Source organism: Diabrotica undecimpunctata, chromosome 7 (genome assembly GCF_040954645.1).
Source record: "Diabrotica undecimpunctata isolate CICGRU chromosome 7, icDiaUnde3, whole genome shotgun sequence".
Taxonomy (NCBI): Eukaryota; Metazoa; Arthropoda; class Insecta; order Coleoptera; family Chrysomelidae; genus Diabrotica; species Diabrotica undecimpunctata.
Window position 1 is genome coordinate 112,626,079 of NC_092809.1, and position 23,275 is coordinate 112,649,353.

The window sequence follows — 23,275 nt, forward strand, 5'->3', positions numbered from 1 at the left end:
AACATAATATTTGGATTTCTTTGTTCCTCATTTCGTAACCATGACCTTTACGTACTGCTTGTATTATTTCGTCCATTATTAGATTAAAGAAAAGTGGGCTTAATGAGTCACCCTGTCTGACTCCGCTTTGTACTGGTATACACTGTGTCAGTTTTCCACTAATCTTTGCGTGTATTTGATTATGAAAGTAGATATTTTCGATGATTTGTATAATATTGATTGGTATGTTCCTTTTTTAGTTGTTGTAAGACGTCTTCGACTTGGTTGCGATCGAAAGCCTTTGTCAGGTCTATAAAACATAGATATGCTGGTTTATTGTACTCGATGGCCTTTTCTGTAATTTGTCTTAGTACAAATACGGCGTCTACGCAGGATCTTTAGGACCTGAATCCTTGTTGTTCATTTGATAAAGTTGTTAGTTTATTGATTTTGTTGGTTATAAATTTTGTGGTAAGCTTAAGTGCGGTGTTCAGTATATTAATACCTCTATAATTGTTGGGGTCTTATTTATCTCCTTTCTTGAATATTGGTATCATTATGCTGTTTCTCCATGAGTCTGGTATCTTGCAGTATAATATTAGTTTTTGTATAAGTTTTTTCATCTCTAGGGTTATACTTTCTCCTTCGTGTTTTAGAAAGTCATTGGTTATTCCGTCTGGGCCTGGTGACTTTTTATTTTTGAGTGAATTTATGGTTATCTCTACTTCCTGAAAACTGATTTCTATTTCGTGTCTTAATTCAGGTACGTTATTGTGTTGATTATTCTTTTCCTTTCCTTTAAACAGTTCCATCGGGTATGTTTCCCATTCGTTTGCTGGTATGTTATTGTATTTCTTCAATTCTGCCATTTCTTATGAATCTTCATACTTGTTTTTGTGTACTGCATAAGTCGCTTTCCATCCTTTTTGTAAACTGTTCCCAGTGTTTATTTCTTGTTCTTCTTACCAACTAACTACTTTGTTTCATTTCATATTCTTCTATAGGTGTCTCGGGATTCTGGAGTATTTGATGTCGTGTAGGCCTCTCGTTTTTTTACATTTCTCTGTTATTTCTTTTCTGAACCATAATGTACTGTTTTTGTTTCTTTTGTTCAGTATGAGTTTGGGTTTTTCTAGAGCTTCTGTTACTACTTCTTCAGTGTTGTTTTTAATTTTCTCCCAGCTTGCGTTTATATCTTCGATGTCGTCTATTTGTTTTAGCTGTTTTTTCTGTGCTGGCCTCCTTTTAATCTCTTTTATGAACATGGCCAAAAACTTTGTTATTGATATATCTTCATACAAAAAATCATTTGGAGCTAATTTGACAGTTAAATCTTATATATACATATATATATATATATATATATATATATATATATATATATATATATATATACATATATATATATATATATATATATATATATATATATATATATATGTGTATATATATATATGTATATATACATATATATATATATATATATATATATATATATATATATATATATGAAAGTAAAAGATTGCATTTCATTTCAATCGGAACTCCACCATTGCTTTACACGTGTTTCGAGTTATTCAACTCATCATCAGGAGCACTTGTGGAAGTTCAAGTTCATTCTCGTCATCTTTTACTTTCATTTAAACGTCTTTCTCTACGTAAAGAGCGAAAAACATAGTAATTTTCAAAGGTGAATCGTAGATGCATGTTGAAGTAAAAAGATACTTCTAGCGTCGTTAAAAGTCTCTAGTAAGAGGCTTTGAATTTGCGGTTCACCTAATTTACTATCAGAGAGGTCTCTGGACTTCTTGTTACTTCGTATAGATGTCGCTGCTAGCGTACCTGGCTGTTATTTTGGTTATAATAACCAAATACTAGACTGCATTTCATTTCAGTTGAACTTCCACAAGTGCTCCTGATGATGAGTTGAATAACTCGAAACACATGTAGAGCAATGGTGGAGTTCCGATTGAAATGAAATGCAATCTTTTACTTTCATTTAAACGTCTTTCTCTACGTAAAGAGCGAAAAAGATAGTAATTTTCAAAGGTGAATCATAGATGCATGTTGAAGTAAAAAGATACTTCTAGCGTCGTTAAAAGTCTCTAGTAAGAGGCTTTGAATTTGCGGTTCACCTAATTTACTATCAGAGAGGTCTCTGGACTTCTTGTTACTTCATATATATATATATATATATATATATATATATATATATATATATATATATATATATATATATATATATATATATATATATATATATATATAAAAATGTGCACTCGTAAGTGAATGGGATGTTTTCGGTCAATTTGGAGATAAAAAAGACAAGACAAGATAAAAATAAAAAAGAGTTGTGCTACTTTATCTATTTATTGAAGACGTTTCGCCTATTGTTTAATAAGCATCATCAGTTCATCTAAAAGAATGTTATTAGCGATACATCTAATATGAAAAAACAATTAAGTAAATGATCTTACCTTTAAAAGATCTGTAGCATTAAAATGTTATTATTGCAAAGAAACATCAAAAAATTAGTATACTAAATATATCAGCAAAAAAAAAAAAATATATATATATATATATATATATATATATATATATATATGTATATATACATATATATATATATATATATATATAGAGAGAGAGAGAGAGAGAGAAATTACTGCTACTATTTTTGCTCTATTTTTTCTAATAATATATTTTAGGTTACTACAGAGTCAACTACGAAAAAGTTCTACGCGACAAAATAATAGAACAACTTCAAAAGGACCACACAAAAATATCTAGTCTTACTAGAGCTAAATTAATAAACGACGCTTTTGCTTTAGCTAAAGCTGGCTTTATTGACACTTCGGATGCATTGAATTTTTCGAAGTATTTGAATAATGAAGATTCATTTTACCCTTGGTACACAGTTTTGAATGAGCCATACTTCAGGTAAGGTATTCCAAAAAATGTAAAATCAATTATAACAATTCCATTTTATAATTTATTTCAGGCAACCGTTTTACACTCTTACACTTGTAGAGGTCTTCCTTTGCCGACTCCAGCCACAGCCATCTATTTCAAGTTTTCCTCTTTCTCTTATTGCCTGATACTGTAGTGATCAATAGTTTTGGGATTCTATTAGTTTCATTTTAACCACATAATCTCTGTCAAGCCATCATATTCTCTATCTTTTAGCGATTAATGTTATGACAAGTTGACCATAAATGTACATAACCATATTATTTGGTTGTCGCTCCATCTGTTACGTAGTCTTCCGATACTTCTTCTGCCGATTGGTGACATCTTTCTATTTTGACGACACGGGTCTTCTCCATTCTGCTTGTGTGGTTATTCCATTATTTTTTCTCTATTTTGTGTCCATTCATTTATATATTGTACGTTACATTTTTTCTAATGTCTTCACTTCTCGTGTTTCCTGTTCTTCTCTAATTCTTCTCAGTACTCTCATCTCTGCCGTTTCCAGTAGCCTTTGCTTTGTGGCTGTGTCGGGTCTTGTTTCTGAGGCATATGTAGTTATTGGTCTTACTTTGGCTTTATAAATTCTTGACTTCATCCCAGTGTTATTGTGTCTGTTTCGCCATATAGAGTTATTAAGGCATCCTGTCAGTCTATTTGCTTTTTATACTTATATTGCAGAATATTGTTGTGAATTTATTAAAAGGTTCAATATTTATAACACTTACGGATTTAATTTATTTCTTTATTTATATTAACTTATCTGACAATAATTTATATATTATATCCGTACGTAACAAATTCGCGAGCGCGGGTTCAGAATTAACTGTTCCTTCCAAATAAAATGTCCTTTATATATGCCATTGCCTTTACGCTAGAATCATCGAACAGCCTTCTCGATTAGCGGCGAAATTATAACGGTAAGGCAAACGGGTATTTTTACATCGGCTCGACCGTTTCTGGAAGGTCCATTCAGGTAAATTTCTGCCGGCTAATAGAATACTCTCGTAAAATCTAAAAACAGAACACATTAGTCATAATATTTACGGTTATTTTAGGCCAGGATAATTATCGTAACATTGCCCCCCTCTTAAAAGATGGTTCCTCCTGGAACCTTGTCGGGACTGAAACCGGAACTGTATGCTGGTATCGGCAACTGGACCCTCTTTTACAACTTCCAGTTGTATAAAAATGACAAGGGACGGTTTTCTCTCCGCACCAGTAACTATGCGGATTGCAACAGACTAACACCTGGACTTCGGTGTCTTTAAAGATCTCCTCCACCATATTTCGGATAACCCTCCAATCTAATTGACGGCACTCCAACTTTGGCATGGCTAACTTTTACACGTCGGACTCTAGTACGTGCTCTCTCAATTGAAGTAAGGCTTCCCACACATCTCGGTAGGTAGGTTGGTCACGGGCAGTGTCTTTTGTTACCAGGTAGAAAAGGTAACGTGATGCATCTTGGAGTTTCAAGGTTTTACCGGGAGCTGGCACCTGGCATTGAAGTTCTGCAACTCGACCAAACTTCCTTCGAAAGACGGATGCCAACCCTGGTGCGTCTTTGATACTGGCCGGGATGGTAAGGGCCAGCGAGTAGTCATCGGGGAGCGCGAGTAGATCTTGCTTTTCTTCAGTGGTAACACCATGTCTTGCTTTACCGGTACCTCCATAGGCACCCATGAATTCCTCAAACGTGAGGTCAGACACGTCTTGGACTTGGTTTACTTCCACTTCTTCATCTACGTCGTGGTCACCTTCGAAAGACGCCAGCCGGTTATGGTGTACTATCATCGGCTTTCCCCTCGGAATCTTGCTTATTCGGTAGATGACATCGTTGATCTTCTCCATGATGACGTATGGACCTTCCCAAAACTGCTGCAATTTGGGAGAACAACCTTTTCGCTTCTTGGGATTATACAGCCATACTTTGTCGTTCTTCTTAAAGCAACCCTTTTCGGCTTGTGTATCGTACCGTTTCTTCATTCGGTCGCTAGCGATCTGAAGGTGGGAACGGACCAACTCATGTACATCGTCCATTCTTCTTCGTAATTCGATCACATAATCTTCACCTGCTACATCTTCTCCAGGTCGACACCCAAATTCTAGATCACAAGGTAGTCGCATTTCGCGTCCGAATAGGACTCTGGCTGGTGTCTGGCCCGTTGATTCGTTAACAGCAGATCTGTAGGCCATTGTGAAGAACGGAAGGTATTGGTCCCAGTCTCGCTGATGATCGGACACCATCTTTGTCAAATACTTGCCAACTGTCCTATTCATTCGTTCTACCATACCATCCGATTGCGGATGATACGCGGTAGTTCTTGTTTTCTTCATGCCTAGTCTATCACATATTCCTTGGAATAGATCACTTTCAAAGTTCCTGCCTTGGTCACTATGGATCTCCAAAGGCACTCCAAATCGGCTGATATATTCTTGGATCAACTTATCTGCAACGGTGGCGGCCTTCTGGTCTGGAAGTGCATAAATCTCGACCCACTTAGTGAAGTAATCCATTACTACCAACATGTACTTGCCCCCATTTTCACTTTCTGGAAATGGCCCTGCAATGTCCAAAGCTATTCTTTCAAACGGGCTTCCAACATTATATTGTCTCATAGGAGCTCTCCTTTTCCGGTGAGGCCCGTTACTCGTAGCACAAATAGTACATTTCTTACACCAGTCTTTTACGTCGTCGGAACTGTTCATCCAATAAAACCGTTCCCGAATTCGCTGAAGGGTTTTCCTTACACCAAAATGCCCTCCCGATGGACTGTCGTGTAACTGACGAAGTACTTCGGCTATTCTGCTCTTTGGGATCACCAACTGTCTTCTTTTCTCTGAACCGTCATCATTTTCCAGGACTCGTTTGTGCAAGCCATCTTCGATGATAAATGAGTCCCACTGGGCCCAATACGTCTTAACTACTGAGCATAGGTTTGATATTTCCTGCCAAGGTGGTCGACGGTTTTCCTCTTTCCATTTTCGGATTTTCTGTATAACTGGATCTCTCTCTTGTTCTTCCCTTATCTAAGTAGGCGTCCAGTCGTCGTTGACAATCGTCGTTCTTAGCACTGCTGCTTCCTTGGATTCCGTTTTGTTGCAGTGGGAACACTCTGCGGGGCATGGCCTTCTGGAAAGAGAATCAGCATTTCTGTGGCTAACTCCGGCTCGGTGCTCAATCTTAAAATCGTATTCTTGGAGTCGTTCGATCCACCTGGCTATCTGACCCTCTGGATTCTTAAACTGCATCAACCACTTAAGGGCGGCATGGTCGGTTCGGATTAAAAACTTCCTTCCATAGAGGTATTGATAGAAGTGCTCTACTGATTTAACTACTGCTAGAAGTTCTCTTCTCGTGACGCAATAATTCCGCTCAGGTTTTGAAAGAACTTTACTAAAATATCCGAGGACTCGTTCCTGTCCTCCTTGAATCTGAGACAGCACTCCTCCAATTCCCACATTACTTGCATCCGTATCTAAGATGAACTCTCCTTCTGGCAGTGGATACCCCAAAATTGGTGCTGTTATTAAATGCTTTTTCAACGTTTCAAAGGCATTTTGGCAGTCTATATCCCAGCGGTATTCTCTTGCTTCCTCTGTAAGTCGCGTTAATGGCTTAGCGATATCTGCAAACTTCTTAATAAACCTCCGGTAGTAAGTACATAGTCCAAGAAAACTTCTCACTTGATGTTTGTCAGTTGGTTTTGGCCATTCCTTAATGGAATCGATTTTTCCCTTATCCACGGCCACTCCTTCTTTACTGACTATATGACCCAGATAATTGACTTTACCTTGAAATAGCTGGCACTTCTTGGGGTTTAGCATCAATTGGGCAGCTTTAAGTCGATTAAAAACGTTTTCTAAATTCCTCAAATGATCTTCGAATGTCTCCCCCAAGACGATTATGTCATCTAAATAAACCAGGCATGTTTTCCAAGATAACCCTCTCAACACATTTTCCATAAGCCTCTCAAATGTCGCAGGAGCATTACAAAGTCCAAATGGCATAACGTTGAATTGCCACAATCCAGATCCTGTGGTGAAGGCTGTCTTTTCTTTATCGACTGGGTCCATTTCTACCTGCCAGTATCCAGACTTCAAATCTAAAGTAGAAAACAATTTACTTCCAGCCAATGTGTCCAATGTGTCATCGATCCGAGGCAGAGGATAACTATCTTTCTTGGTAACGTTGTTCAGCAAACGGTAATCCACACAGAACCTCGTCGTTCCGTCTTTCTTCTTAACCAGGACCACCGGAGAGACCCATGGACTCGTAGAAGGTTCTATCACCCCGTCTTTCTTCAGTTCCTGAACAATCGTTTCAGCTTCCTCTCTCTTCGCCTGTGGTAATCGTCGAGCTGTTTGACGAATTGGCTTAGCATTACCAGTATCAATTTTATGCTTAACAACGGTAGTTCTTCCCGTCTTTCCTCCTTTCGGTACGAAAATATCACGATACTGCCGAAGAAATTCCCTTAATTTCCTTTTCTCCATCTGATTTAGAGACTGTCCTGCAACTGCAACCATTTGGTCGAATTTGTCGTTGGAATTATCAGATGTTGTCGCCTGACGAATTATGGATGTCACAGGTACACAAGTTCCTACTTTTGTCTCTTTCTTTATGGTCACTGGGTAGTCGTTGACATTGATAATTCTCACAGGAATTTCTTTAGCCGAAGTCACCAATTCCTTTCCAATTATGATTCCACGGCCAACCTCATCGTCGTGGTTCCAAGGCTCCATCATAACAGGTCTCCCTTCGTCTACAATTCCCTATAGTCGCGCTACTATGATCGTTTCGCTTCTCGCAGGCACGACTGTATCTTCTGTAATGGCTGCTTGCACAGTGTTGTCATTATGTGGATGGAGAAATACCTCCTCGTTGCCAACTTTGATTACCTTATTCTTAAAATCCAATTGGAATCCATGCATATTCATTACGTCCATTCCTAATATAACATCCTCTTCGATGTCAGCAACTATAACAGTATGGACAAACTTTTCTGCCCCAATTCCCAATTGTACCTGGATTTCTCCATGAATGTTGGCATTTTCGCCTGTAGCGGTCCGAAGTCGTAACCTCGTTGGTAACAGTTTCTTTCGGCTGTTTATAACTGTCGGGCGTATAATGGTTCTGGTCGCTCCGGTATCCACCAACAACGTATGCTTTTTACCATTTATGTCTCCATCTACATATACACTATCTTCACGACATTTCAAAGAAGCTATTAGTATAAGAGGGTCTTTGGAAAAGTTCTGGGTCGAAGCTGCCCCCCTAAGGCTGACCCGTTCTAGTTTTCCTGATGGTGAGTTTCTTGATTTGCGTCGTACCTAGGGTGCTTACAGGAGCTTCGAACGAGTCCTATTTCGCCACAATTCCAGTATCTGATGGTCTTCGTTTTCTTGTATGTCATGCTTTTCATCATATTAACGAGCTGGTCAAGTTTATCTTCATCTCCTTCCTCTTTTACAGTCCTAACTTTACTGTACCCGCCAGAGGCCTGCGTAGCTGACTCGTATTCGAGGGCGGCGGATAGGACATCAACCAGCGTCTTGTGACGAGCTAATCGCAGTGTTCTCTGCATTTCATGATCACGAAGACCATCAATAAACGTTTGAACGGCCAATTTTTCCATCATGTCTTCGGGAGCTGTTGGATAAGCATATCGTACTAATCTGGCAATATCTACCTCATATTCTTGAAGAGCCTCATCTTTCTTCTGTCTACGATTTTTAAGCTGTGACTGATATACATGCTCCAAATGTTCGTGGCCATATCGCATATTTAACCTCTTCTTCAGTTGTTCGAAATCATCGGTCTCCTCTACGGCTATGGTCTGAAGCACATCTAAGGCATCTCCTCGAAGGGCGATAGTCAGGTTTACAGCCTTTTCTTTTTCAGACCATCCATTTGCTCTTGCGGCTGATTCGAACTGTTTCATGTAGTTGTTCCATGATGATTTTCCGTCGAAAGTTGGGACTTTAACATGAATAGAACCTCCACTTCCTTCAAATTTCGGCCGTGTCTCCAACTTAAATTTCGTCTCGTCTTCTTTTATCTCCACTGTAATCGGATTGTTACCTCTCTCTGCTGTCCCTGTTTTCTCCATCTTCCTTTCCATCTCTTTCCATATCTTTTCTTCGAAGGCCAACATATCGGCAGCAACTTGGTTTTTTAACGAAGACACTCTATCGTCAAGAGCAGATATCTCTGAAGTGACTTTAGAGATGTTAGCAGAAACTTTGCTTTCCAGAGAAGAAATCTCGTTAGAAACTTTGCTTTCTAAAGAAGCGATGTCGCCGGATACTTTGTTCTCCAATGATGCGATGTCGCCGGAAACTTTGGCTACATCACCAGAAACTTTGGCTACATCAGAAGAAACTTTCGAAATCGACGAGAGGACAGCATCATGCTTGTCTTCAAATATATAAGTTTCTGGATCTAGTCCTTCTTCTAGCAAAGCGTTCTTTAGTCGTTGGACTAACTCAGCCTTTTTTCCGGTAGAAGCTAATTCTCTGTCTTCGAGATGTCTTCTTAAATTCGTCACTGTGAGCTCATAAATCGTAGCCATTTTCACAATTTATTTTACGTATTCACTTGTATTATTATTATAAGTCTAATTTATGTTCGATCTCACTCTGACACCATTTGTTGTGAATTTATTAAAAGGTTCAATATTTATAACACTTACGGATTTAATTTATTTCTTTATTTATATTAACTTATCTGACAATAATTTATATATTATATCCGTACGTAACAAATTCGCGAGCGCGGGTTCAGAATTAACTGTTCCTTCCAAATAAAATGTCCTTTATATATGCCATTGCCTTTACGCTAGAATCATCGAACAGCCTTCTCGATTAGCGGCGAAATTATAACGGTAAGGCAAACGGGTATTTTTACATCGGCTCGACCGTTTCTGGAAGGTCCATTCAGGTAAATTTCTGCCGGCTAATAGAATACTCTCGTAAAATCTAAAAACAGAACACATTAGTCATAATATTTACGGTTATTTTAGGCCAGGATAATTATCGTAACAATATATTCACCTTGGGCTATCAAGATTGCGTCGTCTGCGTAACAGACGCAGACTCTATTTTTATTTCTTTGTTTCCCATTCTGTATCCTCTTCCTTTGTTAACACTTTTGAAGATTGCATCTTGATCAAAATGAAGAGCATGGGGCTCAATGAATCCCCTTGTCTTATTCCGCCCTTATCTATTCTGACTGCCATCTTATTGTTTTGGTAGATGTTTTCGATAGTTTTTATAATATTTAGGGGAACTTCCCTATTATACAGAAGATGGGTTACATCTTTACTTACTCTGTCTTACTGTGTCAAACGTTTTATTTAGATCAATTACACACAGAAATGCTGGTCTATTATACTCTAGTGACTTCTCAGTTATTTTCCTTATAACGAATATTGCATGTGTACACGATCTTCTACAACGAAAACCCTGTGGTTCATCTGCTAAACTTATTCTCTGATTCATTAGTTCTTATAAAATTTTAGTTGTATAGTACATCCACTAATAATTTTCCAACATAAACATGTCACATTCTGGTATTAAAGAGACCGCCTTTCAAATCAAGGTTGTCAGACATATTTCCTAAAATTCCTAAGGTTATATTTAAAAAATATTCTCTATTCTCTATTCGTTATTATTTAATTGCTAGTCAACGAACGACACTCTTAAAAAATGATATGAACATATTCCCAAAAAATATATCTATAAATTAATTAACTAGGTACTAATATTTCCATGGACTCTTCACTAATGAATTAAAGCAACCGTGAACGTTTATATATTACTTATGCTCTAAGTAATTTTCGAATATCGGCAACATTGTAGTCTGGAGAGAATTTGGACCTTCGATATATCTTGACGTTGCCATGTTGGTGAATTTAGCGGTAATACTCTTATAGACATAATGATCGACTTTTAAGAAATCAGACATCTTTTAAGAATCCAAGTTCTCAAAAACGGTTACAAGAATTGTATTATTTTTTTCCAAATTTCATTGATTTTATACCTTACCTGGAAACATGAAAAATTGCAGATATATTAATATGTTATATTAAAGTTACATTCAGTAATTTTAAACTCATGCATTATGACAACAGCGCAGCGCAAAGCGATAAATCGTAATTAACACCTGTGTGTCTGGATATGTGACACTCTAAAATATTCCTTTTTGCAAACAGATAACACAGGCGGAGGTTTATAAGGTATAAGATATAATTATAAGTAATATTATATTTTTCTAGAATGGCATTTTGGAGACCGTTTAAAACGAATGATCAAGATGCATCAACTTCTGTGTTATCAATAAATAATGACAATTATTTTAATGACAGCCCGGAATTAAAAAATAAAGATTTGCACGTACAATCCCAAAGAATAATTTTAAATATGTATGAGTGTTTGAAAAAAGAAAATATTGGGATGGCTGATAATGCAATTGTTTCGAGAATTCATATATTAACAAAAATCGGGTATAAGACGATATATACAATTATTAAATTAGGCACTGTTACAGATCATTCCTTAAAACGAAAGCGACCAAATAAAAAATTGGGTAGGATTGACACTGCTGCAAAAGACGTTATTCAACGAACAGTTTACAATTTTTACAAAGAAAATAGAGTGCCTACTTTAGAACTGATTCGTGAAAAATTGAGAGATTTCCCTGAATATAATTATACATCTTTGGAAACACTGCGCGAGATTTTGATAAGTTGTGATCGTATCAAACAGAAATTATCGTAAAGTATCGTAATTCAAACAGAAACATAATCTATTTAGACGAAACCTGGTTCGATACGCATGATGTCAAGTACGGCTGGGTTGACAACACAAACAAGTGTGCGTTAAATACACCGTGTTCACGAGGAAAACGTGTTATTATTCTTCATGCCGGAAGCAAAGATGGTTTTGTATTTAATGCATTGCTATTGTCGGCCAAAAATATAACAAAGTCTTCTGCCGATTATCACGAAGATATGACAGCCGATTTATTTGAAAAGTGGTTTGTTGAACAACTCTTGCCCAATATTCCGCCGAATTCAGTGATTGTTATGGATAATGCGTCGTATCATTCCCGCATATTAAATAAAATACCTAATAATAACACGAAAAAGGACGAAATTTTAAAATTTATGCAACTTAAAAACATCACTGTTCCTAAAAAGATTCCAGTAAAGAAAGAATTAATTAGAATGATCAAAAGTCGGAATTTTAAAAACGAATACGTTATTGACACCATTTGCAGCAGGCACGGCCATACTCTTTTGCGATTACCCCCATACTATTGCATTTTTAATCCAATTGGAATGGTTTGATGTACCGTAAAAAAACGATTGCGAACATATAATCAGTCACTAACATTAAGCGCAGTGGCCATTGAGAATATTCGAGAAGTAGAGGAAAGGCACCGAATTCGAGACAGGCGCCTAATTTGAGACACCGTCGTATATTTGTGTACGATAGGGTGACATCTAGTGAAAATATTGAAAACTGATCATTATGTGCAGTAGTGGTAGATCTGCTGTTAGTTGACGCTTAGAAGTGACCTTTGTTGTTTTGTCGACGTTAATTTGATTTACACATTACACAAATTTTTTTCGGAATTTATAAAAACTTACAATACATCAAGGTAAGATGATTAGATTTACTCAAATTATTTTTTTTTGTTAGTTTAATATTCGTTAATACATTTTATGCAAATTAAACGGTAATTGTGTGGCATACATAACCAACAAAAATGCGTTTTATTTTTAACGGAAAAATCCTAATTTGAGATACCTGTAGGTTCCAAATTTGAGAGTGTCTCAAATTAGGACCCCGTGTAAAATTTTTATTTTTATGTGTTTTTTTGTTTGTAGATGCCGCCAAAAAATAAAAAATGGAACGCAAATGATATGATACGGGCTGTAAATACAGTAAGAAATAGAGAGATGGGCTATTTGAAGGCCTCAAAAGTTTTTGGAGTACCAAAAGGTACCTTAGAACGATATGTAAAATCAGACAAGACTCCAGAAGAACTCGTCGGGATATCAATTGGCCGCCGACCTATTCTTCCTTTGGAATTAGAAAATGAGTTGGTTGAGTATGCCCTAACTATGGAGCAACGTCATTTCGGGCTAAGAGCGCGTGATATAAAACGACTGGGATTTCAACTTGCAATACGAAACTCAATACCACATCCATTTAGCGGATCAAAAAATCAGCCGGAAAGAAATGGTTGAGGCTCTTTCTGAAAAGGCATCCTACGCTTTCAATGCGTACTCCTCAGGGAATGTCATGTGCTCGAGTAAAATCTTTTACTCCTGAAAATGTATCCAAGTTCTTTAACCTGTATGAACCAGAATATCTTAAGCTTACTAACCCTGCACAACGTATATTCAATGTAGACGAAACGGGCCTTACAATTGTTCAACATAAACATAGCAAAGTAATTTCCATGAAAGGGAAGAAGCAGGTTTCGTCCCTTACTTCAGCAGAAAGGGGCAAGCTGATTACTGCTATTACATGTATGAATGCTGCAGGAGTTTTCGTACCACCATTATTAATCTTCCCTAGAAAAAATATGAAAACAGAGTTGATGCTAGGAGCTCCCACGGGAGCAGTCGCAGAATGCCATGTGTCAGGTTGGGTACAGGCTGATATTTTCACTAGATGGCTTCAACACTTCATAAAATTCACTAAACCTTCAGCTGCAGACCCTGTTCTTCTCGTCCTTGATGGTCACTATTCTCATACGAGGAACGTTGCTCTAATAGATTTGGCCAAACAAAATCATGTGACGATTATTTGCCTCCCACCACATTCTACACATAAAATGCAACCGTTGGATGTTGCTTTCATGGCACCGTTGAAAACTTACTACGCACAAGAAATAGAAAACTGGCTTAGAGAAAATCAGTTAAGTGTTGTGTCGTCTTATGCCGTTGCCAGTATTTTTTGTAGAGCGTATAACAAAGCTGCGACGATGGAAATATCTTGCAATGGTTTCCGAAAAACTGGACTGGTCCCTATTTGTCGCCATATTTTTAGGGACTTTAATTTGGAATTCAAGAGCACTTAGAAACACAAAACGAAAGGGACGAACAAATAATAGAACCAAACCATGAACAACCAAATCATCCAATGCGAGAACATAGAACTCCTAGTCCACCACTACCTCATCAACAACTTGTTTCTCCGAAAGACATCTGTCCATTCCCTACATATAAGAGAGATACCACTAAAAAACCACATGCCAGATCAGGAAAGGCTTCAGTAATAACTCTAACACCCTACAAAGAAGAATTAGAGCAAAGTTTGCAAAAGAAAAAAACTAGTACCTCAGCTAAACTTGGATTGTGTATTTGCTCCAGAAAAAAACATTTCAACAAAAGGTGTTTTATCAAAAAAAAACAGCAACGCCCGAAGAAGAAAGAGCAGATGAAGACGTAGGTCAACCTTCTACATCAAAAGGCAAAACATCAAGAAGGAAGCGGAAAGTTTCTTCGAGTTCAAGCTCAGATAGCAGTGAAGACTTTCCATTAGCTGATTCATCGTCCAACGAAAGTGGAGAAGACGACGCGGAATGTTTATTTTGCACCGGCAAATTTTCCGACGATAGATATGGCGAACGATGGGCAAAGTGTTACCAATGTGGCAGGTGGGCACATGAAGACTGTGGAGAAATAAAGTCCAGCACATTTATTTGCCTTTTCTGCGAAGGAAAGGGCTTTTTTGAATAGTATCTCAAATTAAGGTACCTGTCTCAAGTTTAGATACCTGGCTATCCCAAATTAGGGCACCTTTTATTTTTAATGTTAAATGTCGCAAAAAAATTAAATGTATTTTTTTTTGCAAAAATATATGTTTTATTCGCTTAATTTTTTTTTGTTGTGTTCTAGAAACATTAAATTTAAGTTTTTGAAATAAATGTTTTAAAAACTTTTGAATATTCTGTATTATATTTGTTTTTCAAAAAAAGTGTCTCAAATTTGGTGCCTTTCCCCTAATTAGTGGCATTAATAGCGATGTGTGGAAAAATTGCGAAGCTCATGTTTTAAAAATAGAAAACGAATATCCTGTTTTACCGGCAATAGCACCAATAGTTATCCAACCTGGGAACGATTCGACTTCAGAAGACTCTGACGATCCTTTTTAGTCCTTCTAATTAATTTCTTTACAGCTATCGCGATGCATCTTGAACACTAGTATTCATTATTATACAGTGTGTCACATTTAAGATGAAAACACCTCTATATATCAGCTATCAAAATACATACAGATTTAAAATTTTGCACAGTCATACATGTTGATAGTGCACATTTTTTTAAGATAGTGATCTGAAATTTTAATTTTAAACGCGGCTTACTGCGAATCCACAAACAGGGTAAATTTTCGATATTTTGCTTCGCGTTAGAGAAATCGGAAAAACTTATTTGGAAAAGTTGTTCCACTTATTGTAACCGCACATACCAAATTTCATGACAAAATTCGCAATTTTAGTTTTTCAGTATTATTTGTAATCTCGATCATAAATCTACAATTGATGCATCTCGGGACAGCCAACTGTCCGTTTTAGAATCCTGACTACAATTGAAGATCTTATTTCCAAAGTGTCTTAAATCCATATAATGAAATCCATGAAATTACAGATTTTCATACAAATTTAACATACAAATTATACAATTTTCATATGCACTTTTAAATAAATAAGAAGTTGTTTTGGTACATATAACTTTATTCTAGACTTTAGACTCTAAGAAGAAATCTATAAAGTTTAAAAAAAGAAAATTAAATCTTATCTAAATATATATATATATATATATATATATATATATATATATATATATATATATATATATATATATATATATATATATATATATATATATATATATATATATATATATATATATATATATATAAAAGGGGTTGAGGTTAATTGGGTATACAGCTGATTAAAAGCCAAGTGTACTCTGTTTAACAATTCATTATATTTCGCCAATTTTCATTGGCATCATCAGATGAGAGCTACAATTATTTAAAACATGGTAAAATATAATTTAATAATAGTTTGTTGTTTATATACTTACTTAATTGAGGTTAATGGCAGTGCGATTTATTTTAATACCATCAAGTAAAAATTTTTTTGTTGGAATAATGTTGAATGTAGTTGATGTTGATTACAAATTAAAATATAGGAAACAAATACAATTCAAATTAAAAATAAAACAGACACAACGTTTAGTTCGGTAAATGTCATTAAGGTTAAGTACTAGAACTATCAAATATCGAATGTTATTAATTGACTTTTGTGAAGATGATTAGTTCCATGGTGTTGACGTAGTAGTTGTTTATTTGATTAATATTTACTGTAAGGTGTGTTATAGTTGAAAAAATTTTTGAAATTACATTATGTGTTGTATTAATTATTTGATAGTTATATGTGTCTATTTATAACATTATAAATAGACCTTTGAAGAGTCCTATTCAAAAATGCCCCGTTTAAACAAATCGAAGGTTGAAGGGTGCCGGACATTTATGCCGGAAACAATTCAAATTCAAAAGATCACCTTTTTCTGCTACGGAACATATTGCCCCGATTTCTCACCAAAATCAATGTTGAGACTTTAGTTTAGATACTCTTGAATCTCAAAAATACTCATTTACATATTTTTCAAGCCTCGAAAATGCATATTAGGTATCGTATTTTTCGGATTTTAAATCGCCTATATCTCCAAAACTATTAACTTTTGAGAAAAATGACATAGATCTTATTTAGAGTCACCCAAAAACCTAAAAAATATTTCTTGGAGCACAAAAGGTGATATTTTGAATTTTAAAAAATTGTTTAAACAATTTCTGCCCAAAAATTGAGAAATTTTCCTGAATATAATTATGTAAAAATTAATAAAAATTATATAATTTTTCTTGAAATATGCGTTTGATGAACTGATCCCTTTTCTTAATTTCCACGCCAATGGTCGGCATTGACATCAAAGAATCTTAAAAGCCGACGCTTGGCAAATTGACATTGGAAAAAGTATACGTTTTAGGGTAGTATTTAACAAGTTTATACCTCTGTAGTTTTCTGGCTGTGTTTTTGCATCGAGAATGGTCGATCGAATTACTGTGGTATCTCGATATTTTTTTTACTTTAATAACCTGGCTAGACTTCCTGAGCTTTTTCTACCTTTAACATCATCTTTGTTATCTTTTTAACGTCACTCTTTCTTTTTAAAAAGTTAGTAAAAATGTTCAATATGATTAAATTCTATACTCATTTACTTGGGTATTTATTCTAAAAGGCTGGCCAATATCCTATCCACATGAGTTTATAGACTATTGAGGACAACGGATCTTCTTCTCTCAAACCTCTATTGATAGTAAAACTGTTACGATATTAATACAAACGAACATTAAAAAACAACAAAATTTAGCTTTTCATCCTTATATCATCAATAATAATCATTTTAAGATTCGGTGTTTCTCTGACTTCACAAATTCAAAAATCCCTCATTAAACCTCATGAATACTTTATTTGAATCTTATAAATTTTCTAAACTAGCTCATTGCGTATAATATTGCCAATACGTGATTCATTTTTAGATCGCAACCAGATCAAACAGAATTATTAAAACTCGTCGAACATTTAGCTGACCGTGTTCCCAGTACAAATTGGAATGAGATTGATCATGTAACATCCATGAAACTATCTATGATTTGGACATTTGCTTGTTCCAATGGGTATAAAAGATGTGCTGAAGAAAGTAAAAGATTGTTCGAAGAATTTAGAAATAATAATATCAGGTAATATTCCATAGTATAGTAGCTATTTTTTTTTTTTTTTTCATAAAGTAAGTAGATGAGTAAGGTTCGTTCTGGCATCAGAAACGGGTTTTGTCGAGTATCTTCGTGTTGGCAGACGAAAAAGAAGAAGAAGAGCGCCAAGTTCAGACTGGTGAAAGTAAAAAAAAAGAAGAATAATTGGCAGTTGACAGCTGTCAGCCGTCATCTTGTCGTCACTGGCGCCTGTAACGTCACTGGTCTGTCTGGCCCAGGTCCCCCATACTCTGCTAAAGTACTTTTACATACTACAAGAGTTTTATAGAATTTGTCAGTTTGCGTTAATACTGTAATTTTATGCAGCTGTGCATTGCTAATTGGCCTTGAACGGATATTGAAAATTCGGTAAAAACGGAGGAAAAATTAATTTAGGAAATGAAACGATTTGTAAAAAATATTGAACAAGCAGGTAAGAAAATCATCCCTAAGATTAAACAGAAAGCAACATTAGTACTGACTTAAAAGTAAGTCGAGATCTAATACGAAAGAAGGAAAATAAGAACAAATTAGACAAAAAATTTTAAAGTAGCATTCAATAATTTAATATACCACATAAAACATTAAATTCAGTGTATCCAAAGTAAATCGATGAGTGAATACATAGTTAATCGAATTAGCTGATGACAACAGTAGACTTTGAATGTAAATTATTTACTTTAGAAAGCAATTAAAGATTTAAAAATCCTAATAAATATAACAAAAAGCAGATAAAAGATGGCTAGAGGTAATAAACAAAAAATAAAACACGATTTCTTTCATGTCAACGATGGGGAGGAAATCCAGGACTGAACTATCGCAGAACAGAAAGATTCAGTCACTAGATGTACTTTTTCAAAAGAAATTGGACTCCGACACTTTTCTTATGTAAAAGTGGTTTCACTTCTAATCAAAAGTTTTCATTGCCTCAAGCTTTATAGAGGTTTAAAGTGTCTGTTTTTGATCCATTTAAATAATACATATTTGTATAATATACAGGGTCTTTTTCGACTAAACTTTTAGATCTTAATAAAAAAAAATCCAAAATAGAGATAAATTTGCAGAATTTATCGCTAACGTCCCTTAAAGATGAGACCTAAAGAAGAAGATTCAATCTTACGCTTCCTTGAAAAGACGATATCAAAAAGAGTTGTGAATTGCTTAGTATATAATATAAAACAATGTACTAGCTGCTAGGAAGACACTCGTAAGTTGCCGACGTATAACAAACCGCTTCTCTATAACCAGATATTGAAACATATAGGTAGACAGCTTTGGGGCTGTGGTAGCAAAAGAAACATTTAAATTATTCAATGATTTTATGACAAAGTATTAAGAAACATCATCAATCTACCTTGGCACTGTCACAACAGAGATCTTCATAGAAACCTAGATGTAATCCAGTAAACTACTCTGTACCTGATGTACTTACTACTCGTCAAATAGCTAGAAGACAAAGTCTAGTGTGAAAAATAGGTGATTTAATAGTAAATGTAATTATTTTTATGCAACAAGAAGAGGTACAAAATTAGCCTGTTAAAGTATTTTAATAAAATATAGTAACGTGCTGCCTTAGGAACCAGAGTAAGTTTAAGTACTATAAAACAGATTTTTCGTAAAAGGAAAAAAGAAAAAGCTGCTTTTACATCATTGTCGACGCCTAATAACAAAAAAATAAAATCTGCTTCAAAATGCAACTTAGACATTTTTACAGAGATTTACATCATCGCATAATAATAAATTTTCATATTACAGAAAAACGAGTTTGTTTATACATGGTCACATTAAACTTTGGGAAAAGTGGTGAGGGACATGGGATTTCGATGCAGGAAAGCGAAGAATAACAGGAAAATTCTAATGGATATTCCAATTTGGTAAAACCTGATATGTAAGTGCTTTGAAGAAATTTTCGTAGGAATATTTAACATTATAGAAAAGAATAACCGCAAAGAATGGAGTAGTTTAAGGGAGGCATATGTCGTCGAGTGGATGTGATAAATAAAAGCTGGATGATGATGATGATGATGATGATGATGATGATGATGATGATGATGATGATGATGATGATGATGATGATGATGATGATGATGATGATGATAAAAGAGAAAAGCAGTTCATAAATTATATGAATGAAACTTATATCCATTCCTCTCAACTAATGTCAAAAACTGGGACAACAATACCGTCGAAAGTTTGCACAAGCCAGTGTCCAAAGCGCAGAGGCTGATTATTGTTCACTCAGGCGGCGAAATAAGTTTCATAATCAAAAGTATGCTTAAAATTTAAATCTTGTACTAAATCGGAGATAGCCACTATAGATATCAAAAAGGATTGGTTAAGAAAGCGAAACATTTCATTTTCAGAATATATGATACAGGCAATATTTCATAGCATGATATAAATTCATAAATTTAGATATAAAACGTATGGGGTAAACCAGATTATGAATGCTGCAGGTCACTCTGTCTTACTACTACCCTACCACCTTGACTAATTCAATGGAATTAGAGAGAACTGCTCTAAAACGATATGTGGAGGATGAAAATGTGGACTTTAACTGTAAATGTTGATAAATATTGTGATGAAATTTTCTTTGTAATTTATCCGTGCAGTGTTTGTGTGTGTGTGTGTGTGTGTGTGTGTCTGTATGTGTGTGTGTATGTGTGTGTGTGTATTTCTATTAAATTTCCACCTCCATCTTATCAACAACTGTCAGGGTACCTCGGCAATTACAGAGTATAACTGGGCTAATACTGTCTATATGTTTTTTAGCATCAATTCGAATATTCAAAAAACCACCTACTGTTACGGATTAAAGAATAGTGACAACATCCAAAGGGATTGCGATTTTCTTAACAACAGGTTAAAAAATACAAACCAACTTCATGAACAAGTGTTTATTACCATGGCCCTTACTTGTGGACAATGTTCAAACGACTTAAGCAGGTAATTCCTATTTTAATTTTGATGTAAATATGTTCATTATTTTTAAATTACTTATTGACAAGTTTTATTAATTTTTAGAATTATTTATAAATTATTTAAATATTATTAAATTTTTACTTATTTTTGTTGGTCCCATAGTACAGACATTCACGATATTATATAGAGATTAATATAGAGCATTAGAAAACTGTAATTGAGATGCTCATAGAATTACGGAAATGTACACCTATATATAATTTGACATTGTCAATGTAAAGTTTGGTTAGACCAATATTGTTAATAAATATTTATCAATTCCATATAAACCTTTGCACAGAGTAGATGTACGAAAAATCTATCTACGAGTTGCTAATTAGTGTTTAAGATCTGTAGTGGCACCTGCAGAATAGCGAATCCCCATTGCAGAAGGTGTTTTTTTAGAGGGATACAAATGTAAGTTGGTAACACTTTTTTAACTGTCGGTCATTTTGACAGCTGTCAAGTGATTTATGTAAAGTTGGGTTTGGTATTTCAGCATAAATAGACGCCTAAAGAACGCTTACAAATTGTACAAATTTATTTTTGAAAATTTTGTTTGTGTTCGAAATACGTATCGCACACTACGTCCATTTTATGATCAACATAATAGTCAATTACAGCAAGTAATTCGATTCACCATAGAACGTTTTTGCACCACCTTTACTCTACGTCGTACAGTGCGTACAGAAGAACATGGTGCTGCTGTAGAGCGTACAATACAGGAAGACGCGAATCAGTCAATCTGCCATCGTGTACAGCAGTTGGATACGTGTTCATCCACTTTATGGAAGATTTTGAGGAAAGATCTTGCTTTGCGTGCTTACAAATTCCAGCTCATGCAAGAATTGAAGGTACATCATCACCTAGCAAGACGTATATTCGTAGATTTGGTGACTGGGTCCAAAACGAGATTGCCGTTGATTCCGATTTTCATAAGCGAATTTTGTTTAGCGATGAAGCTCACTTTTGGTGTCAACAAACAAAACTGCCCTATCTGGAGTTAAAATAATCCTCAAATGGATGTTGGGTAACCATTACATCCAGAAAAACTGACTGTTTGGTGTGCTTTATAGTCTCATGGAACCATTGGATAGTATTTCTTTAAAAACGATGCCAGCCAGAACGTTACAATGTATGGTCACTGCTATAGAGCCATGATTACTGCCTTTTTCATTCCCCAATTAAACAACCATGATGTGCAGGAGCTGTCGTTTCAATAAGACGTCGCAACATGTCACACAGCTTACGCCACATTTGATTTGTTGTAGAAAACGTTTGATAACCGCATAGTTTCACTTTTCGGACCGTGAATTGGCCTCCAAGATCGTGCGATTTAACACTGCTAGACTATTGTATGTGGGCATATATAAAGGTGCTATAAACGATTGAGCACTTGGAGGACAACATTCGCCGTGTTATTACCGATCTACGGCGACAAACATTGGAAAAAGTGATCGAAAATTGGACCTCCAACTTAGACTACGTCAGAGCCAGTCATAACGGTCATATACCAGAAATCATATTTAAATTATAATGCCAAAAGATTATCTTTCGAATAAAGTCAATTTCATGTCAATTGGTAAAAATCAACCGTTTAAAATTGAATCTATTTAAAACTCTTTATATGTATGTGGTCGATATTTCGACCAATGTACTTAATAATACTTATGAGCTGGTAATTGACACGAAAATTTACCGAAGTGTAAACTCGGTGTTTGTAAATGAACTGTACCCAAAATAAACACAACAGAACAAAATCCAGCAAAGTGGCAGTAATGTAGTCAATTATCCAACCACAATTCATCATATACTTTAAGTTATCGTTGAACATAATCACAACTATTTGCCTTGCGTAAAAGTTAGAAAAATAATTTAAGAAGTCTATTTAAAATGCTTTGCAAAAGGTATATTTATATATGGTATATATCATTTAAAATCTCTTTCGGGTTACATCACAGAACGTTTTCGAACTAAAAAGCTCATCATCTGTTTTGTTTACTGGAATAAGTATTTCCACTTAATTTAAAGCAAACGTAAAGGTAAAATTTGACAAGGTTGAAAAAGCAATGTGGGTAAATACTTATTCGGTTCACATGTGTTAAGCCACCAAATACGTGGGTAAAAACCCTTTAGATTATACGAAATGTAATATATCTTACATTCTATTTAAAATTATGTTGTGATGTTTGAATATTTCTTAGATAACCTACATGGCAACGTAAGCGTCTCGTTAGGGGTTGCTGCTGACTCTCAGGTCTGAATGGGTTCTAGATGGCAACTAATTAAAATGACAGTTTTAACAGCATTAGTAGCTTCTTTTTAGTTTTCCTCTACCTCTCGTTGCCTAAACTTCTAACAGCTATATCCTACATCCTACATAGTTCTCATTTCTATGCCTGACGTAACTAACTCATTAAGTCTGTTCTGGAACCTTTTTTGAGGCCACAAATAGCCATGTTTATAACTATAGAGTCTCGAGAATTCGCGTAGTGTTGATGATCGCTAACCTTCGGAACGAAGGCGG

General features: G+C 35.3%; 1 protein-coding gene across 3 annotated transcripts in view; it reads left to right on the forward strand.

Annotated features, from left to right (window-relative positions):
- The window catches only part of LOC140445721 (glutamyl aminopeptidase-like), an 80,861-nt gene that overhangs the window by 53,790 nt on the left and 3,796 nt on the right, over positions 1-23,275 (forward strand). For all 3 annotated transcript variants that reach the window (XM_072538001.1, XM_072538002.1, XM_072538000.1), the window contains 3 exons: positions 2,688-2,919; positions 17,575-17,775; positions 20,560-20,733. In XM_072538001.1, coding sequence (XP_072394102.1) covers positions 2,688-2,919; positions 17,575-17,775; positions 20,560-20,733 — 607 coding nt within the window. The remainder of the gene's footprint in view (positions 1-2,687; positions 2,920-17,574; positions 17,776-20,559; positions 20,734-23,275) is intronic.